Source organism: Melozone crissalis, unplaced genomic scaffold (genome assembly GCF_028551555.1).
Source record: "Melozone crissalis strain CALT ecotype California unplaced genomic scaffold, PUWL_Pcris_2 ptg000016l_1, whole genome shotgun sequence".
Classification (NCBI taxonomy): domain Eukaryota; kingdom Metazoa; phylum Chordata; class Aves; order Passeriformes; family Passerellidae; genus Melozone; species Melozone crissalis.
Genome location: NW_026535794.1, coordinates 50797577 through 50820633, shown reverse-complemented (window position 1 = coordinate 50820633; position 23057 = coordinate 50797577). Strand labels below are relative to the sequence as shown.

Here is a 23057-nt window from a genome sequence, read left to right as displayed (position 1 = left end):
CAGTGATCTAATTTGAAGGGACAAAAGGACTGATGATGGCAAAATCAGGATGCCTAGTAAGGAACCACCTCCAGGCTTTTATATGCTCAGGAATTCTCAAAATCATCTTCTCCAAGGTTTGAACCAGGAATCAAGGTGCTCTCATACATCAGCCAATTTTTAGCTCAGGAAACTGCATCCATCAAAACACCCACCACAGATATATTGAGGGAAATGAAGGGAGCAGATGATCTTTTCTGAGAAATCAAGCTGTTTTCTGATTTCCTGAACATACCTAATAAAATACTATCTTCAACATATAAGTCCATTAATTAAAAAAAAAAAATAAAACTCTAGTAGCAATACATATAGCTGTAGATTAAAATAAAAGTGGAAAAGTGTATCCATAGCTGTGGAATTAAAGCATTAAGTTTTCTGAATTTTTTTTTTCAAACTTATTATCAGTAATTATCATTACAAAAGATTACTTAATTTGTTTGTGAGAAGCAAGTTCTTGCTTAACTGATCACCAAGCAAATGAGTAAAGTTCAGTGATAGCAAAAACTGACTATCTGCAAAATACTCAATAGCATAATGATAAATATCATAATATCATGAAATACCCTGAATATTAAGTGGGAAAAATCACTTATGTTAATATTTTATTTGATCACTTGAATAGCTGGTGAAAAAGGAAGTTTTTTATTTCATTTCCCTTTTTATTAGTGAACCATTACTAATACTTATTGATTATTTTATTAGCCACCTACTTCACTTTTTATTGGAAAAAGGAGTAGTGAGTGGGTAGAACTGTAGATCAGTCATTGCAACTGAAAAGTAATTTCAGCAAAATAAATTATGTCACTTTATTGTCATTTTAAGGACATAAATGACAGTGGTCATTTCCTTTCTTAGAAAAATTATTCTTAAATTAAGAAACTTAATCTTACTATAATATATATCTGTTAGAGAAGAACAGTTTCAGTGAAGAGTAATGTACAGACTAAATTAGAGGGAACCTATTTTCTCTATAATTGCATCAAATGTATCAGCAGTTTGGATCTAATTAGATTGTTCTTAGTGAAAACCATTATGAATTCTATTAAGAATCTATGGATACTGGCTTTTGGCATTCTATTCAAATAAAATTCTACTTCATCTTCACTGCTAAAAAAAAAGGGTTCTGCCATTATTTTGTTTTCCTGTGCAACTGCAACATGCTATGCACCATTAAAAAAACCTCTAAGACATGCATTTGAATGAAGAAGTAGTCATCTTTGAGGCCCTTATTTTCCTGAAGTGTTAGCAATTAGCTGGTGCTGGTACTCTGTCCTCCAGTGGGAAAGCTAGAATCAGCCTAGTTAATCCAGTTAGGACCTCATATACTTCCATGTGTAGGGGAACGGTATTTTGGTGGTGCCTAAGTCATACACACAGCTGTGGCTGACAAATTGTCTCTAAACACTTGTGGTTAGCAATAGCCAAATGCCAGGTGTTCTTCAAATAACTGCTTGTGTATTAGGGGAATACTCATTCCAGTGTTGTGGTGACAGGAATTGCCAGGAATATGTATCAAATTACTGTTAACTAGGACAGATTTTTCACTTCTGCATACCTTAAATGGGACTTCTGTGTACTATTGACAGAAAATAATGATATATTAACTATGAATACCATATCCTATTCTCAGCTACTTGGGGGCAATACCATCAATGGTGAAGATACAGATATTTGAGATAGTGTGAACTATCTGCATTAACTTTTCTGTAATGGAAGGTGACTGCAAGCAGGGTACTGATTCCATCTCTCTCAAGAATGGTCTCAAGAAATAAGGAGTTTCTGAGAAACTGAAAACATGAGTGAAGATATTGGCCTCATCTTCAAGTTACAAATGCCTAGCTGATTTCCATGGAAAGTATAAACACACTTAACAAATTTTTAAGACTAAAAGGCAAAAAGCAGTTTATAATCAACACTCAGTAGATAAGGTTGAGATTTCTGCCTAGCATCTATCTCCTTTGAGTCTTTTCAGACACCTTGAAGCCAGCCCCACAAATGTATAACTACATGTATTCACGAATCTGCATTTGGTAATCTAATAGCAATAGCAAACTCTAATAGCAATGTGGAGGGGAGATAGATTTTTGTCTGTTAATGTGCTTTCCCAGCCCAGGAAAGGCCATACCATCCTGTCCAGTTTTGGTCCTTGTGTCACGGCAGTGCTTTACACTTAAATCAGGGAAATATGTGATGAGCATTGATACCCAGAGAAGATACTTCCTTCCTGTACATTAGCTGCAATTTCTGCCTCACCCTCTCTCTGTGCCTGACCTGCAGGCACAGATGCTTCAGCTTCCAGAGTTTGGACAAGACGCTTGCTGAATGTGTTCATGGGTCATTTGAGCCAGACTATCAAAAAATTAGTTGCAAGTGCAATAAGACCTAGGTTTATTTTCAGTATCTGACCAGATGTATGCTAGTCAATCTCCCATCATCTTTTAGACAGCAGGAAGAGATTAAGTTGCTTTTCTGTAAATGATTATTGACTTTATGCACATATATATGTTTATTGATAAAAAGATCAATTACAAGGTGCAACAAGCACTTAACCATTAGTAGTACTTATATTTTGACAGAAAGGTTCTGAAGTTGTTCAGAGGATGCATTTGACTGACAAGGGTGTGTTTATATCATCTTTAGTACAGTGTGCCACAGTAAAGATTAAATTTCCTAACTTGGAGGGGAAGTGACTGTATATTGACTAGAATCTGCTATCCATAGGAAAATTCCTCCTCAAACATTGTGCCTAACACAATTCCTACTGCTAGTCACATTCTGTACCTTCTTAGTGGCTAGACTAGGAGTCTTAGCTGGATCAAAAATTCAAAATGAGACTCTAACTGCCCTAGCACATTCCTTACTGACACTTTTGTGTTCTTACATGTACAGTGTTTTCTGCCACAAATGAGACGTTTTTGTCAGTGAATGTATAAACTATCTCAATCCTTTCTTGAAAATGAATCTGCAGGAAACTTCCATATGAGGCTCTTAACGAAACTGGATTATATTCTTTATGTAATTTGACAGGTAACAATTAAAAATTTTTTATTGGTAATTGGGAGCACGATTCCTTTCTCCTGGTTTTTTACTTTCTTTTTCTCAATGCAAGAATATTGCTGTGTTTTACAAAGAGCTTTGGACTAAGGATATGAATACTAAAATAATAACCATCTTGCATCATATGCTGAATTTCATTTCATTTGGCTAGTCATGTGTACAACCTGTGGAGGATTTGTCTGCTTTGCTTACCTTATCTCTGAACATTTGATTAGAAAGACTTAACACCATATCAGTTGCAAACACATGGGTCCGCATGATTCCAATATAATCCAAAATAGCCTGACACTATGCAGTAAAAATTAGGACTGGAAAATAAGGCAGAGCACAGAATCCTGGAGATAAGGATAATCATAGTGTGGAGAGTTGTCTTAACCCAGGGTCACACCAAAACTCATCAGTGGATGTGAGCACATTCCTGTAAACTTGGTGAAGAATTACTGAAGCACTTTTGAGTGTGTGTCAGTTTAGCAAGATGTTACCATGTTGTTAAAATATTGAAGTGCAGGCCACAAGTTTTAGAATGACTGAGATTTGCATTAACAGGCAAGAGATTTACATAGGAGAATTGAAAACATACTGCAATGCACCACATTTTATGGGTTTTATCGCTGTATGGCGCATCTGTCAGGTGAATAAGTATACTTAGAAAATGCCAGGTGATCTCCCTGGAGAGTCTGTTTTTGTGATAAATACAGCAAAGTTAGCAGTGTGGGTGTGTTTTATTTTTGTATCTCTGAAGGACAGCTGTGGTCAATGGTGTTGCTTGACAGAACAGCTGGGGCAAAGGCCTGATTCATTTGGGAATCTGGGCTTTCCCACAAGCCAGCTTAAGGCACCAGAATAGATTCTTAGTGATGTTTTTAAGGTTTACTTTTTATTCCAAGACAGATTTCTTTGACTTTGCCCTCAGGAGTGGAAATATATAAGGCAGAAGAATTAAAAGAAAAACTGAAAAACAACTTAAAATATGAAAAAGCCTTACATGACAAATATTACTGACAAAATCTGATTCACTTCTAGGAAGTTTTGTGGTGATGTGTTTCAGGTTAATGTCTGGAGAAAAGAGAATTTTCTGTGGTTTGTTTACAGAGGATAATTGACCTATTTCAGCCCTTGTCTATGTGAGATGCTCAACATAAGTAGTACATTTCAGCAGAGATAGTGGATTTTTAGAGTGGTACCTAGTCAACCTAAATTTTAAAAATTCTTCACACCTAAGTGATAGAATAGCATTCTTACAGGAAGACAGTATCAATAATATTGACCAAATCTTCCTAGTTATCATTCTGAAGCCCTATATTACTCAGATAATATTTTTTTCTTTTTGGTTCAGTGGAATTTCTCTCTAAGAAAAATAAATGGTTGGTCTATAACAGCAAAGTTTCTGTGCCTTGTCTTCGTTTCCTTTCTAAACTCCCATCCAACTTCAACAAATCTTGCTATAAAAGGAGTGTGGAATGTGCTGTTTCATTATTATAATACTTCATCTTAAATCTTCTCTGGTAACTACAGACAAATGGTTCACAGTTACGTTTCTAGTGACTTGCTGTTCAGTGATTTAGAGAAATAAAATGTATACAGACATTGTTCTGGGCTGGATAAAACATACTCCCTGCATGACCCTGCAAAAAAGTTTGTAGCAGGTGTTGGGATTTGGCCAATATTGCTGTAGAGAAATCAAAAAATTTGAAGTTGTCTTTCTTCCTTCTTTGTGCCTTTTCACAACTAAACAGATATATTTTGTATTTCCATTCTACTTTGATTAGTTCCTGTGGTGCTATCTGCACCATAACCATAATCAGTAAAGTTATATGGTGATACTATTTTAAAATATTTAAGTCTCAATAAGCAGTAATTTTGTTTTACCCTAGAACACATCCTGGATAAATAATGTGGAAAAATTTTTGGTCTTAATTACTAAATGTGTAACCACATGAGAATTCGGTGAATCCTCATTGTTACTTTACTACTACTTTACTAAAGCAGTGTTTCACTCCAGCCCACATCAATTTACCATGTGCAGTGAATGTTCTTCACATAAAGGCTTTGAATCTTTAGGGCATCAGCCTTCTGCCTTTCTAACCAAAGTTAATCCTTATTAGTTCCATATGTAACTATAAGCATCAGTTGTTTAAGGAAGACTTCTCACATGGTATCTTTGATATCTTTTCATAAAGGTGATCAGAGTTTCTTCCCTTCATCAGTTCATAGCTGGAACTATGCTGTCACATGATGAACTTTTGTGTGCAGTGCCCTCCTTCCCCACTACCAAATATCAACAACTGTCTTGTGGAATAGTTTTATCTTTTGACAAAGGCCTGAATTTATTTGAACTCGGTTCCCCTGTCTGTCTCTTACCAGTTCTTGTCTTGTCTTTCTCGCCCTCTCTTTCAGAGGATAAAGTATGGACAACTGTGTACCATGATCTGCAAATGCAGACTTCTGTGGGAGGTAGCAGCCAGGAGAAGTTATCTGTGCTGCAGCTGAACTACAGTGCATCAATGGACCAGATTTCTGCCATTACCAGTAGTGCTGAATACTGTGAGCAGTTTATCTCCTATTCTTGCAAAATGTCCCGGCTGCTGAATACACCAGGTAGGCTGAGATTGGGGATATCCATTAAATACGGTGTTAAAGAGCTTTAGCTCAACAATTTAACAGGTATTGCTGTTAGGTAAGTACATTCATTGAACATACTTCTTTGTTCTCCTTTGTTAAAGATGACAAGGAGGGTGAAAATACAGAAGACACTATTTTCTTAAGAAAATTTGCCTGTTTGCTCCCTACTAAAATGATTGGTATTGCACTAAGTGTTTGTGTGTTCTCCTCTCAGATCTGTTGCTCCTTAAAGCAGGAGGCATTCGGTAAACACAGTAGCTTTTAAAGTTTAATCAATAGAGGCATTGAAAAATTGCTTTGAACTTTATCCTGTTTTTCTGGTTGTCAGCTTTCATATGCTACAGTCAGCAAGGGTTGAATGAAGGTTAGAATTTTTCCACTAACACTTTTGAAACAGTTTCTTAAATGCAGAGCATTTAATAATAATGAAAGGATAATCATATGCCTTATATATTGTAGAGACTGGCATGGTCAGTAATGCAATTGTGTGAGAAATTATATGCTATTACCTACAAGTAGATTAAGCATAAGATTGTTCTTTTGCTGTGTAGTTTTACTGGAAAAGAGACCCTTTCTATATGTGCCTCCTCAACAAATGTTAGTTGTAACCAGTAAAGACAAAAGTATTAGTTGTTCCAGAATTAGCGCACAAAGAAGGAATTGTATTTTAAAAGCTCTATTAATATGGAGCAAGTACTTTACATATGCTCTCATTGTGTATGATAAATTTTGGTGTTGAATAAATCTTAATGGTACTTAGGGAAACTGGTTTATAAGTGGGAACATATAACACATTTTGGTGACTGTGAACTGAGTTCATGGTGATAAGAGCAATTCAAATGCATTTCAGATTAATTTGGTGGCTGCATGCTTACAGTGTTATACTTTAGGTTGCTTTCCCTCATAAATTTTTTTGAATATTTTCTCATGGTGCTATAGATAAGTATTCATTTGGAATGCATGTGTATCTTATTCCTATTTCCATAAGCATTCCATTAGTTAATAGACATGTAATGCTTGTTATTCCTCTCCATCCTCCCTGCTGCTTTTTAACTATTTCTAATGCATGCTTTGTCTCTGTTGCTGTTATTTTGCTAAATTTAGCGTAGCACAGAGACCCTGCAATGTGGGAAATGATTTCTTCCTTCTTGAGCCTTGATGCACAGGATCCTGAATCATGTTCATAACTAGAGGTGTTCTGATTAGATTCTGCTGATGGATACAAACTCCCTGCTTGCATATGCTTCAGAAAAGTTGTGTATGAATGCAGTTTTGGCAGGTATTTAGAAGGCAAATTTTATTTGGTAATAGAGCTGGAGATACTGGGCTTAGAAAGCTCATCGTTTGCACAGAGTGCAGTGTTAGATTCTTCTTCTTGATATGTATAAGACTATTATTTCAATTTGTACTTGTTAATATATATTTATATTATAATAAATATATGCCGTAATTGCAGATGTTTACCCTAGCTTCTAGATTTAAAGGGCAATTAAGCAGCACACAAAATACTAACTTGCTGATTTTTTTTTTCTAAGGAACAAGCAGTTCCAAATACTTACATTTTTAAGGCTCTTAGAAAATTTTGAGTGTATTTTGCAACTATCTCCTTCTTCATGTTTTCACCTTTTGTACAGAAAAATAATTTCTCTTAGAAATTCTTTATAAGACATTTTTTTGTCTGGAAAGTGAGTTTGAACAGATTTTCTATAATATGGGTTTAGGTTTTGCTTCTTTTTAAGCAAGAGAAAGAAGCAAAAAGATTATTTTTACCTAGACAGTAACAAAAAATCACACTGCAGTGTTTGCATAACACTTTTAGTGGTTTGTACACATAGAACAACAGTGATTTGTGTGTAAGTGGGAAAGAGGCCAATACATTTTCTTTCTATGGCTTCTTGGCTTCAGTGTACGGTTTCTAAACTAAGGAAATAATTTTTCATACCTTTCTCTGTTCTGGAGGGTTGCCATATTTGCTGAATATATTATGACACCCTATTCATCTCACAGCACAGCTCAAAGCACTCATGTGGCATCTTCCACCACTGAGCTTTGCATATAAATCATTGCAGTACATTTCCCACACAAAGAAATGAAAAAAAAAAAAAAAAAAAAGGTAAAAAACAAGAAAAAAAATCTTGTATTTCTCAGGAAGTGAGAAAAGTGCTGGTGGTATTGCAGCCAATAGTAAAACCTCTGTTAGCATCATGGGATCAGGATAGTGTTTGTGGCCTTGACCTTTACAGATACATATTTCAGATGTTTAAAAACCACTTAGGATAGAAAGGTCCTTTTGTTTTAAAGTGCATCAAAGTGAACTGAGAAAACAGAGAAGATAGTTAAGCAATTCAGCTTTTTCACTTTTTGTGTCTTGTGAATCCTGTCACTTTACAACATGCTTCCAGGGAGAAATTGATCAGTTAACATATTTAAACAAGTCAGGACTCCAGATGTTTATTGATCTATTAATGACAGGTAATTATTAGCTGTAAGTGGACTACAGCTTTTGCTGCTTATTGTTGTGGTGTTTCCTGACAAGGTAGAGATATATACAACTCCACTGATTCTGCTACTAAGAATAGCTCAAATAATATTTTTGGTATGAAACAGAAGCTACATCAAAATTCTGTATTTGAGAAAAACCTTCATATTAATAACCCCATTTTGTTGAGAGGTTTTTCTGGCTGCAGGCACAGCACTCATAGAATTCTCATTGTCATCTGATTTCAGAGGTATATATGAAAATTAATCTGTACAAACTAAGAATTCTCATTGTTCTGAGTTTTAGACTTAAAGACTTTATTGTTTCATGTCCATGTCTTTTTTTCTTAATAATGAGTTTTTCATCCATGCAAAGTAACATGTACATCCTAGCAAACAGTTTAAAATCATTGCTGACAAGAGGGATTGGGAGTGATTTTACAGGTAATAATGCCATTGCCTTTCTACTTAGTCTGAGGGAAGATAGTAATAAGTTCCATGCAAATGAAGTCATAAGTGACTTCTGAAAACATACCTAGGGATCTCATAAGGCTGTAGGATAATTCAGGTTTGAATGTACTGCAGAAGGTCGTCTGGTTCAATTTTCTGCTCAAAGCTGAATGAACAATCCTTGTCTAGTAATCAGCAAAGGCTATCTGGAAATGCAATTTTCTGTCTTTTCTGTTGTGGTTTGTTTTTTTTGTTTTGTTTTGAACTTGCAGCCCAATATGTTATGAATTATATTAAAACCTAGGGATCTGTTTCAAAGCTTCACTAAAGACTATCCAAAAAACAAAATTAGTCAAGATGGCTTGGTGACTTGCTTGAGGAAGTACAAAACCAGACACCTCTGCTGAAAAAACACTATGCTATCACAAGAAACAGTAAAATTATGGGTACACCATAAATTTCTGAGGAAACTGTTTTCAATCAGGGATCCTGCAGTGGCTCCAGTTGTCTCACAGCCTTTATGCTCCTGACTTTGGTACAGATTTGCTCTGACTGCTGCAGATTTTGTTGTTGTTTATTGGTTTTGTTTTTTTGTATCAGTGTATGATTGATGCTTCCTATTGTCTGTTTAGATATGCTTTTTTAGAATAGTAATTTCTTTATGAGCATGCAGTTATTTTCATGATAGAGGCTTAATCTTGGCAATTCAAGTAACTGTGGCAGTTAATAAATGAATGAAATAAAAAGTCCATGGATCATAATTGCAACATAATAACATAAATATATGTAAATTTGAAAAAAAAAAAAAGTGTAGATTTGAGGGGGTTTGTTTTTCTCTTTTACAATTGCATTTCTCATATCTTCTTTTCTGCTTGTTCCCTTGGAAACATTCATTTTGAGAGGATAATAATATGTTTACTACTGAGGACATTCAGAAAGCTGTCTGGTTTTGGGGTTCTTGATGCCCATATACTTTCCAGTTGATATGGGAGGTGATAGGACATTTCCCTTTAATGCAAAGAGGATCCTGGGGGTGGAAGAGAGTCCTTTTGTGCCCACGGGTTAACAAGGGGGAATGAGGCAGGGCAATATGTAGTATCAATTTACTCTTATAGAAAGAAGCTTCCCTTCTTTGCTGTAGAAACCAAATTATACAGAGAAGCAGTGATACAATATACTCATAGAATGCAAAATGTTAGTTAAAATTTTACATCTTCATCGACTCTTTTCATGAGACTTCCTCATAATACCCACTTGTGACTTTCTTGGTATGAAATTTTCCATGAGCCACTGATCATTGCCTGGGAAGAGGGGAGAGAACAGCATGCTGATTCTGCCATCCTTCCTCTCACCCTGGGAATGAAACCCTGAAGGGAGAAGGGCTGCTGCATTCACAGTATCTGTGTCTGCCATTTCCCAGAGCTATAGGAACTGTAACAAATAATCAGAGAGTGGGAGCTAAAAGCATAGATACAGAAAACAGAGCAAGATCTGTTGGTGTTTTGTTCCAATTTTATTCTTATTCACTGTGCCTGCAGGCAGCATATGAAAAACATATAGCAGAGTTATTGCAGTACATGAATTACTGTTTCACGCCTGTTTGTCTCTGGAGGAAATGAGACAACAACTTCATGAATTTAGGAGCTAAACAGGTGAAATAGAAAATTTAATTTGATGTTTGGTTGTTTCAGTTACAATAAAGCAATCATAATACCAGTAGGAAGTAGGATTTATGCGTAGACAGATAAAAACAAAGTTTAAAATTGCAATATGCTATAGCCATCCAAATCAGAACTTAATGAACTTATGAACTTTGCCATCACTACCCATTAACTGATCTAGAGTGCTAGTTGCAGATATAATTCCTGCTTAACAAGAGTTTTTGAAAAAGAGTCTGAGGGAGGAATGGGATTTCTGCAGTACTACAGTGATGAATGGAAGTCTCTCTAAAACTTGCTCTGGCTTCATCATTCTGTTTTCAATCTTCTCCCATAAAACATGCCCCTAAACTGTCATGTATCTCGTCCAGCCTTAATAATATTGATTGACCCCTTCTTCTCAATGTTCTAGAAAAGCTGATTTCAACTTCCAGTGATTTTTAAACCACAAGGATAGCAGTAATAATAACCTTGCTCCACTCTGATCTACATGTTCTTGTCCTAGAAGTGGAAACCATTAGCTTTTGGGGATTTCTTTTTCCTTTAGTCATTGTTATGCTGCCATACAACAGAAGCACAAAATAATTCATATGCTAAATGTTTCTCATGAAATACACACCAGTCCTCTTAGTTAAATGGTAGACAAATTATTATCTTGGGGTCATTTTATTCCAGACAGTTGTTAATACACCCTTCTCTGTTTTACTCTGCCGCTTTACTTGTCTCTTGCCAATTTTTTTGAGGTTTTCTGCTACTGTAATCACTGAGTCTCCTAATTTTACTCAATCTTCATCATTCTTTTAGCTGGTGAACCATTTCTGCTAATTTTCCAAGTTTTCGTTGCTGTTCTGTAGGAATTAGATTTAGTCCAGTATCACTAAAGTGGAAAAGGGTACATGTTGCTTTGATGTTTGTTAGAAATAGCAGTAGCTGATAAGAGCCTTGTGAATATTAGAAACCTTCTATGGAAATTGTAACTGCAGTGCAGTGAACTCTGGTGTTTTCTTTGCTATGCCTTTTTAAGAAAAAGTTATGCATATGACTTTTAACTTTGACTATGACTTAACTTTAAATTCTAGCAGAATGTTCCAAAGAGTTTCTCATACCCTCTCTCTGTGTGAATGGGATCTACCTATTATGGAAAAAGATTAATTATTTTTATTTCTTAAAAGAAAATTAGAAAAAGTCAATAATTTCCCCACTGCTTTTATTGTGTCACGTTTTATCAAAGTTGTTTAAAACTGTTCATAGTTAATGTTTTCACAGAAATAATCAGAGACACTGCTTCTGCACAAACCCAGGTTGTTCTGGGGAAAAGTTGTCCTTCCTGGTGAATGACCAAAACAGATTAGTTTATTAATTTCTCAGACAAAATGGATCTGGGTGGTGTATCATTGTGTGTCTTGTCAAGAATTTCTCCTTACCCATATCCTAAATGCATTTACAGTGCCCTGAGTATATTTTTCCTATGCAAATATGCAGTAAAAATATCCAGCATTTCTGTCTTCACTCCCATCCCTGAGACGAATGTGACAGAAAGAACTGTATAAATAATCCAGCTATACATACACAGTTAAAATGGCATTTTTTACTGCATAAAACAGAGCTCCATTCCCTATTGTGTTATGGTCTTCTCTTGGTCTTTTCTCCATTAATTGCCCTGTGTTTTGCATCATGAGATAACAAGGGTTCAACTGTTATTAAAACATTGCCTGCCCTGTTTTCATGGATGAGGCAGTACTGTTTGATTTCTCGAGGCTGGGGCTTTCTTCTGAAGGTTAGAGTTAGGCTTTCCTACATTCTGCCCACCCTGGCAGCCTGGGGCATCGATCTTGTGGATTTGGAAAGATTTCTACCCTCTTTAAACACTCATCAGTTAACGTCTGGAACTGCTTTGTAAGAATTGTTTTTTGTTGTTAGATCCCACCCTTGATATCATGCAGGCTTTTCCTGGTGAGTTCAGGTAAACCTCTGGAACACAGCAGAATGTGTACAGAATATGAAGCATGGATATGGTGTGATTATTAATATATGTGTGACTATTTGAGGTATGAACCACCCCAGACACATCTTATTCCAGGAGTATTTTTTATTGTACTTTTTATGCATTTATGCTAGATGTTATCAAATCAGTCTATTAAAATGTGTTTTCTGGATTGTATCAGAAACAGAGTGCCAGAAATACTTTCCCCCTTTCACCTTGTGAGTAATTGTACATGCATTTTCTCTGCTTTTCCATGTTTTCTTTGTAATGTACATTCTTTCCATGAATTGCCTCCAATGACTTCATACACTGTCTGCATATATTTGTGAATGATAAAACAATGCCAGCACTGCCTGGGTGTATATGAGGACAGGATTAGGGTTTACTAAAGCTTAAAGGGAGTGTGAGAAAAGTACAGCCTGTTGTAAAATCAGCATGGTTCTTGCAGCATCATTGCCACTATAATCTGGGGGAGGAGAGTTCATTGTCCTCTTGAACTTTTGTGCCTGTATGTGCCTGTTGCACATGCCATAGATACCTGCAGATTTCTTGGTGGAGATCTATATCCATACAGGTGTTTATATAAAAGGATATGACCTCCTTCTTTTTAGAAGGAATAACTTCCACAAGATCCTTTTCCAATACAACTTTTGAAATTGTTTGCTATGTGAGATTACTCAATGTGAGAAGAAAAAAATCTTAGTTATCCTCTGATTTTCCATAAGATATACACTTTACTGAAAAGACATATGGAGAATAAATTCTGTTTTCAGGAAATTTGTGTTGCCAGCCAAAATGATTCATGATCACTTGCTAAGATTCTTAGAATAAGTGGGAAAGGTACTTCATTTGATTAATAGGATTTATTGATTAAAAAAATTAATAACAATATTTTCTGGAAAAGTAGATCTGCAGATTAAAAAAAAAATATTAAAGGATGCTTACCATTTCTACTGGTGGAAATTAAACTTTGAATATGGATATTTGTTGTCCAGTGCAATGATAAAGACAGAGCTGCTAACAAGATGCAAAAGACTGAAATTCAGTCCAGCTTTTCAGAAGCAGCAGCTAAAGATTTGGAAGCAGTTACTAATTTAGCAGCTGAACTATAATCAGTTTCAGAAAGCAGCAGCAAGTTAGTGCTTGCTGCTGTCTCAGTTATCATAGAAAGGACCTTTAGCATATTTTACTCATTTCCTTTGGAAGGGTACAATGCTTTGGAATATTTTGGTAGTCAACGTGGACTCTGTAAAGCAAATATATTCTCCACAGATAATAGTGGGGTTTCACCAGTACCATTGTAAGATCTTGTGCAACATGACAGCAACAACGATGCTTTGTGTAAACCACAGATGTCTAATTGGATACATGTTACTTAGAGGATAGATCTTACTAATTCATGAACTCAAGATATATTAAATATCTGTCAAGCTATTTTTAAAATGACCTAACACTTCCGTAGATTGATGGCTATAATGAGTGTATTATATCAAGGTTAAATTGTATTCACAAAAATATTTGTAGTTTGCAACTTTATGTATCATTTAAGGCAACCTCTTCTCCCATCACTTTAAGAATAAATAATCTTCTTTCTGCTAGCATTGGTCCATTTCAAAACTTCTTCCAACATTTTTTTCTCTTTTCACGACTCATTCCTCTTTCATGTCTCTTTCAGTCTCTACCTCTGATATTTGTAACATAATCTGATCTAATATATGCTTTTGTAAAATCTTAATAGTATTTACAGTAGTGCTACTGTTGAATGACACAGGAGTAAGAGATCAAAGCTTCCCTTCTTTTTAATCATCTGTGCCCTATGGTATGGATTGTGTTTTTATCAGTTTGGGTTTTTTTGCAAAGCACTGTGTCAAGTAGCAAGAATGTATGGAAGAGATACTGAACCAACTTAATTTTTGAAAACCTGAAATTGTGAACTGGACAAAAAAACCTGTCAAACATATAAAATAATCCATGTGTGATGATGCTCTTTGCCATTATGCCAATTACTTCACCCACTAATAACAAAATCTCCAAGTGTTAGGGATTTTTGGTTTGTTTGAATTTGGTTTTGTTTGTTTAAAATTTTCTGTGCAGTGTCTTGGAACGCAGCAGTACTGAGGAGCTGAGATGATTGCTGGCCACAGTTTAGTGCTCAGTGCAGATCAACTTTACCGTGCTAAGCAAAGGGCAAACTACTCTCACTGAACCAAAATATCTTGACCCTTGCTCTGATTAATACTGGACCTTGATTTTGGGCCCAATGGCAAATGCTGTTGTTCGCAATCATGTTCCAGTACAAGATTTAATTTTATTCAAGGTAGTGCAGTGATATGAACAAATGCTCAGAGAAAGAGAAAAAAGGCTCAATAGTATTTGAACGTCGTGCTAGCTTCAGAAATCTTTTCATTATATACCTATTCATCAAGAATTCACTGTCTATCTATATATTAAGACCAAGCACACAAAAAATGTCCTCTCAATTCAGTGTATTAGAGGATCATTTTTCTCTGTCTCCCAAACTTTTTAATCCTTGCTAGGAGTTATGACTGAAGGATGATAATAGAATAGCTTCTCATCTTTGTCAATGACTGAAAAATAGCAATGCTTTCTTGCTAACAAAATCATGAACAAATAAGTTGAGCCAAACAAAACAAATTTTAAAACAATCAAAACAAATTTTAAAGTTATTTCTGTCCTACTTCAGGATATTCTTTGATATTTCTCTCAGATTAATTGTACTGCTAATGGAAGAAATGTGGACCTTACTGAAATCCTAACTCCTGTATTAAGACTGATTATTAATAGCAATTCACTAGAATAGGGTGGAGAGCATCTTCTTGCTGCTATTTTATTCCCAATGTCTCTGTACTTTATCAGTAAAGTTGGTGTCATCTTCAAAATGTTATTTTTCGTGTTTATAAGTTGCCCTGATCTCTTGTTAATTTTAAAAATTAGTTTAATTTTAAAAAGTGTTTTGATTCATAAAATATTTTGACTTCAGATAAAAGGAATTCTCATATATCAGGCATATGGCACTAGGTTTGATCTGCCTGTGAATTTAGCAAGAGTAACAGATCAAGGAACATTTGCATTGCTCCTCAGAGCCTTGCTCTCCAAATACAGCGTGGATGTGCCCTGAGCAACCTGAACACCTTGTTTCCTGCCTGTCTGGATATCCTTCCAAGGCAAATGGGTAGGCATTGGTAGGCAGGCAGGCATAACAGTTATTATAGATTCTCTAATGAGAATTAAAGAAAGAACAAAGTGGAAAAGCCCTCCAGAAAGTACCTTTCCTTTACAGTCAGGGCTCCTGGGACCTGCATGCCCTGGAGTACTGGGGCAGGAGACAAGGAGCTCTTAGCTCTATTCAGCTCTGTTGAAGGGTAGTATAAGCCCTCTCTGAAGCCACAGAAGATTTCTTTGCATTGTGCAACAGGTTTGGCAGATGGGAAATGGCATTCATGAGTGCATTCTCTCTCATATGCACATGACGTGGCATGATTCTTGGTAGAAAAATATATTTCACTTTGAAGAAGCTTTTATTAAATCACTTGCTATCCTGCAAACTGAAGGAATAGCTTTGTTTCTTTGCAAGTCACAGAATATCTTGAGAGTGTATTCCTGGTATACTAATTTATCCAAGACAGCAAGTAATAGCTTCCTTAGATCTGTATCAAAGAGCAAAATCTGTAATTAATAAGAAGTTTCATGAATGAAGTTGAAGGGGAGTTACAGCAAGCAACTTTTCCTGTCTTCTCTATCCCTCTGGCTTTTAAATAATCCACTTTAGAGGATTATTCATTATTTAAAGAAAAACTTAAGAAGTGGTAATGACTGGGATTACTGTAATTCTAGAAAAAGTAGGACTCTTCTGTTGTGTATTTTCTTATACAAAAATAATGTGACAAAATGTAAAAAAAAAAAATATATATCAAATTGGTAATGCCAACGATTGCCAGAGGGGATACCTAAACCTGCACATCTGTGCATAGCTTTACAGAAATACACAATAATTGGCCAGAGTCTATGATTAAGAATTTCATAATAAAATCCAAATGGGAATCTACCAATATTCCTCCTATATTAATGAAGAAATTTGTAATATCTATAATTATCTATAGTAAAAAAAAAACATAACCAACAACAAAAATGTGTCAAATTTAAATGCAGATTACAATCCTGTGATTATCAACACCACAAATTGCTGTTTATTTCTGATGATTTGGTTCAACTAAAACATAGATATTTACAGAAATAGATCATTTTAACATTGAAGGGAATATTTTTCTGTTGCTCTTTGTGTGATGTTCTTTCCATAAACATAATCTAATAAATTTATTTCATGTTTTATCCCTCATAGCTTGGTACTTTATTTTACCCATACACCTTACTATTATAAGGATTTTCAAACACTTTAGAATACTATTTCTTTTATATATCTATTTTGGTTAAAGTTGTTCAAATATGTCTAAGAGGTATCACTTCTTCAATACAGGCATGTCAGAAGGTCAGGAATATTCAAAATAGTCACAATATACAGTCTAAGTTTTCAGCTCAAGATGAGCATTTCAATATTAACTTTGTAAAAAAAAAAAAGAATAACCTATATTAATGTATAGCTTCGATATTGTGGAATTAGAAAGCTGCTTGGGAAGAAGGTAATAGTGCAATTTTTAGGAGATGATGGAGAATTCAAGTCACTGTGTATATAGTAGATGAAAGCTTTCTGGAAGCCGATGAAAATGTACTGAGAGGATCATTGTTGACCTTAATTTCTTTGTTCTCAAATTGGAGTTTATTTGGAACTATTGTATTAAGACTAGCTTGGCTGGGGGAAATTAAGATGAGTGCCATGGAAGGACTGTAGAAAGTGTGGAGGTGGTGCAGAATAATAAAAATATGGAATATTAAAAATGGTTGGGTAGCTTTATGCAGGTGGCAAAATTCAACAGTACTTCGAAGTCCTAAGTTGAATAAAGTTGCATCCAGTGTAACTTCCTTGAGATCAGTAGAATACTGAAAATTCAATTTGTCACACAAGCTGCTTTCAGGTTTTGAATAACTTTAGTGGGATTTGCTGTGTTTTAAAAATGAAGCCTTTTGAGGATGCAGAGGAAGCTGTAGGTCAAAAAGTAACAAAATGGCTTTGAGTGTCTGGACATGTCCCGGACAGTGAGGCAAAAACCAGCTGCTGTTGCTTTCATTCAAAAACATTTTAGAACTAAGTGCTTTCCAGTTTCATACAAAACATCACAGGATTTTTATGGTACATTAAATCCACATTTGCTTTGATGAACATAGAACTTTTAGAAATATGTCCTAACCTAAAGTGGCTTTGAAATTGAACTAGTCCCTTAAAGAGCTATCAACTCCCGAGTTCTGCTTTTAGGATGCACTAAAATAATCTCTTCATAAACTCTTGAGGTCAGTACACTTTTCACTGTCTGATATTAAATTATCTAAATAAAAGTTTAAAAGGAATCAAAACCCCAGGAGTTCTTTACCTAGAGTCTCCTTAGAAGATTCAACCATGTGATCCGATCAATTTAAGTATTAACTCTAATTTAAAAATGTGTTCTAATTTAATTCAAAACCTGTGATGGAAGAACATAAGACAGCTGGAAGGTTTGCATCAAAAATGCTTTTAATAATTGAAAACTAGTATTTATAGAAAATTTTGAAAATATTGAAATGCGGAGCTCTACAATCGGGTCTGACCACACAAAACAGTAGTGCTTGAAAATTGTGTTTACTGTGTGGCTGATCATCTATCAAGATAAAATGAAAGTCTCAGTCTACTTCATCCTGGTCACATGCTGAATGTAATATAATCTTCACCTGGCACCTATCAGACGGCCATCATTCTCCTACAACATCTGATATAGGGTTGTGTGAGCAATTTATTTTTGTTTGGCTGAATGTTGAGGAGAATAAGAAACACAGAACAAATATTTTTTTTAAAATCTAGTTTTAAAAGATCAGCTTCGTCAGGTCAAGGTATTATATAATTTATGTTTTACAGCTGATCAATAAATTAATAACTATATTATTGTTTTGAAAATATAAAATAGTAATTCCGTTTTTATGGGTCCTTTTTTTTCTTCCATTGTCTACAGTATAAACAGTGTGCTAAGTTTGACAGTGAAGTTTCTTTAGCTAAAATCCATGTTTTAAGAAGGGAATGTTTAGATACCAAAATTGATTTGTTCCAAGTTGCAGCGGTCAGACTTGTGCTGAGTCAGTGCATTTGCACAGTTTCCACTTAATTTGCATTTATATGTAAGATGGACAACCTTTATCAGAGTTATTAAAGAATCTAGCCATTTTTATAGTAATTTATTTTTATTAAGTTAATTGCCAGGTGCAATTACTACAGTTATATTTTAATATATGATTTATACATGATATTTCTGTCAATAGGACATACTGAAGTGCACTGTGTTTCAGAGGAAAATAACTTCCTGTATTGCACAACCACAACCATCCTCATCCTGCAGTCATCCAGAAGTATTGCTGTCATTTGATAAGGTTCTGGCTTTTTACACTTAGTAACAAAGTACAGATCTTGTTTATTTTCCAATTAATTTTTCTTTCATCAACTCTAATCAGAACTTGATTGAATTTTAAGGACCAGGGACTAAATTTTTCTTGCAACTTATTTTTCAAAATGGAAATGATTTCATATCCTAGTAAAAGAAATAGGGCTGAGAAAAAATCTTTTATTTCACTTGGTCTGATGTTTGGTGGATATACAAGAATACTTTTATAAAAAAGAATATATTTCAATCTGATCAGTACAATATTACATGTATGGTAGTCAAAATTATTATTTCACATTACAGATATTTCAGTATTTGTGTTATAGTATTTTTCCTTCCAATTTATTTATAGCATTTTTCTCATTTGCTGTTTGAATTTGCCGCTGACCCAGAACCACATATCAGCATACTTTCCTGGAAAATGTTTTTTAAACAGTATTAAATATGGATATTTACATCAGGAATGAATCTACACATAGCTAATTCCTCCATCCTGTCAGCTGTAAATAAGAATTGATATTAGGAAGATGGCAATTTATGTTAATAATAGTGTGAGAAGCATTGGTATGATGCTCTTTATGTGGGTTCATACAAATGGCTGGTTGCTACTGAAGTGTGCATTAACATGGAGCACATCCTTAGGTAATTTATGGGAAAATTGCAAGATATGAAATACTAAGTGAAGCAACGATCAGTGAGCAATATCATTGCCTCAGATCAGCACACGTTGGCAGAATGGTGTTCATCTTTTCTTTGCAAAAGGAAAAGGCATGCTGTACAAAGAAAAAGGAATTGTGATACACATGATAGTGCTCAGAGATAGAATCATGCTTTCCATAAGAACTGCAAGTTTGGAGAATTATGTTTTTAAGGTGCATTCAAAAAAAAAGATCAATTAAGGGTTTGAAACCAAGAATAAAAATACAATGGGGAAAAGTAAATATTCATGGAATTATGGAATTTTCATGCATAAACACTCTGGGGTAGAGAAGAAAATGTGCAATGTGATTTTCAAGTTAACTGTTGCTTGGAGAGTGGCTGGGCAGTGGTCTGCTTGAATGGGATCAGGAGGGATTTCCTTTGCATTCTTTTGTTTCTTTCCCTTTCCTTCACTAAGCATAGTGCTTACCTGCCAGAAAGTGTTTGCCATCAGATTTGTCTGATTGTATTATTTAGGCACCTACTGAACTTTTGGAGATGTAAAATAGCCATGGTCAAAACCAAATAGCCAGCTGAAGAATATATGCACAGCAACAGCCACAACTGCAGCAAAGCATTACCCAGAAAATAATTTAAAATTATTAGTCAACCTGATAACCCTACAAAACACAATATTCTCAATTAATTTTCATATTTAATAACATGCTAATGCCGTCATTATGAATTTTGAAAAAAGTTATCTTCAAATGAACCATCCACTTTAATTAAACTCATATAGTACCATTTCAGTTCTTCTGTCACCATAATTAGAGGTTTTGTTTCCCTTTTCCATATGGGCAATTCAGAAGGTAAAAACGTCTTAAAACAATTATAGACTAAATTTGCAGAATTGTTTAGTCGTCCATACTGTAAGGACATAGAAGATTATGCAAAAGGCTTTCTGGTTTAGGATAGGGGTTTTTTAGTTGAACTCAAGATCAAGCCAGACAGTTTTTTGCTTCTGTTTTCAGCCTAATTTTAAAACTCTGCCAGTCTTGAGATGTATTTTTTTGTCCAGTTTGCATGCATTCAAAAATTCACTGAATATTTTGTTGGTTCTCAGATCAATGTTTTTGCAGCTTTTCCATTTAGATTCCTTATAGTAATATTGTATTTTTTAATATTCTTTTCTTCTTAAGGACATAATATTGAAAAACAGATATTTTTTTAGTCACTTTGTTTGGTTGATCATGATAATAAAATAGCTGAGGAAGAAAAATTCTGTGAAAATAACTGCATTTCAACTTTTCAATTACTTAATTACCTGCAGGAAGACTGAAAGTCTCTCTATACTGATTGTGAAAACAGTACCATATCTTTAACATCTTTAATTGGTTTCACTCAGGAGACACCAAGTTTATGGTAGCACAATATGCAAATTTTTGGGAGGGTGAAAATACAAGATATCAGAGTTATTCAAAGGTAGCCTTGACTTATTCCTTTGTACAAATTTTTTATCATTTGCTATTGTTGCCCTACAAGTACACACTAAAACTAGGAAGTGTGCAAATATTCTAGTAAATTAATGAAGAACGATGTAGAAGCTAATTACTTACTTGGCTTTAAGTTATTTTTTGGGACATTCTCAAGGACAAATCTTTAAACAACACCATTTCTGTTTTGAAAAGCAGTAGTCCTGGGATTTAAGCTGAAAGGATGATTGGTAATGTCATGAAAGAGTATTCTTGAAATAAATCACAAAAATACAACAAAATATTTGGAATTATATATAGTGAAAAAAAGTCTGGTGATGTTATCATTTCTATTCTCAGAGGACTGGAAAGTAAAAGAGATGTTGAGGCAGCAGAGTCTTTCATTATTGTGTTTTGTTGACATTGAAATTATCCATTCCTACTGGAAAACTATTCTAATTAGGGCTGTAATTATATTCTGCCTTAATTATTGTTGACTTAATTTGTCCTTTTTCCTTTCTTTGTTTTTTACACCCCCACTAATTAACTATTGTTATCAGTAGAATGCAAATCCTTAAATATACTGAGATAGTTCTACCCTCATATACTTGCGCCGTGGAGAGGCAAAAAGGAGGATGCAAGTTCTTACAGCTCTCTCATCTTAAGAGAAGGTATAGCTAACATTGGAGTCCAATGTTAAAAACAGATTTTGACAACAAAACACTGAAAAATTAGGATACTGTTATAATAAAAAATAGGGAAGGGTTAATGAATGAATATATAGAACTTATATGGAACCACCTCTCCCAACATGTAATATTAATATCTTTTCACCCCAGCACATTGAGTTATATAATTTAATTTTTCACTGTATTTTCATCTTAGTGTATGGAATGCTTGAACACCTTAATCATAAATCACATTGATTATTTTGCCTTTTTGAGCCAAGTTTAGCTTTTCCATAGTAGTGATATTGAGGTGATCAGCTATGTTAAAATAAAACAGAAAAGATTTCTGATGCAGAGTAATACAGCTCCTGACTTGGGGATCTACTCCCAACAAGTTACTTCAGGTTTGCATAAATCTTTCTGCCCATATTTTGCTTCAGTAAAGTAATATTTATGGATTGTTACTGATACCAGACTTTGATTCAAATGCTTGGAGGTTAAATTGTTGCTTCGTGAACATCTGTTTAGTGAGAAGAAACTCCTAAGATAATTGTAACTCTCTCTTTTTTCGTTATTGCTACTCTAGTAGTCTGGCTTACCTGACTTGATTGCTGTTATTTCTTGATTTTTGTTATTACTGTAACTGCCATTAATCCTTCATTTCTTTTGTTTCTACCACAGTTTCCAACATCTGTCATTGACTCTATGTAATTACATAGTTTTGTCTTCATCTTGCTCTTTCCTGCTTAGAAGTTGTAGCAAATGAAACTTGGGAGGGAGTGCTTCAACTTCAGAAAGTCCATAACAATGAGAGCTGGTCTTCTACCAGAAATGTTTCTGTGATTAAGCATACTACTGCTTCATAGGAAGGCTTCTGAAAATGCTACTGAAAAGAAGAATCTAAGAGTCTGTAATTCAAGTCAAGGCTGACCGAGACACTGTCAAAATCTCCTCTTAGATATTCTTTAACGTGCACAACATTTCATGTGCAATCCTCAGAGAGGAAAAATACTTTATGGCAGTTGATAGGGCTATCTCGAGGAAGGACAGATTGAATCCAACCCTGCTTTAATCAGCCACATCAGGAAAAGAGAGCAATTGACTCATCTGAGCATATTTTCTGGTAGAGGTTTCTGCTCATAAATGGATTTTCAGAGAAACTTTTCAGGTCTGTGGCCCTTTCCTTGCACTTAATCATGCACTAATACGTAGGATTTAATTTCCATTTGGGAAGGATAAGCCATCTAGAGGGACATGAAACTCTTTTTGGACAAGTGCCTTGAAGCACAAACACTTCTGTGATGTCTTCCAGCTCTGGTCTCAGCTCTCACCACCTATGATCATTCAGTGAGATCATGCAGTAATTTCCAGTGACCATGTTATGTCTTTCAGCAAGAAATTAGTTTCTTGGAAACAGACCACATAATCAAATTTGCTCTGGAACTTGGACT

At 34.9% G+C, this 23057-nt stretch overlaps 1 protein-coding gene across 1 annotated transcript in view; it reads left to right on the top strand.

Annotated features, from left to right (window-relative positions):
- CNTNAP2 (contactin associated protein 2) overlaps positions 1 to 23057 on the top strand; it is a 1011078-nt gene that overhangs the window by 707223 nt on the left and 280798 nt on the right. Inside the window, exon 13 of the mRNA XM_054274302.1 lies at positions 5494 to 5694. Within this exon, the coding sequence (XP_054130277.1) occupies positions 5494 to 5694 (201 nt within the window). The remainder of the gene's footprint in view (positions 1 to 5493; positions 5695 to 23057) is intronic.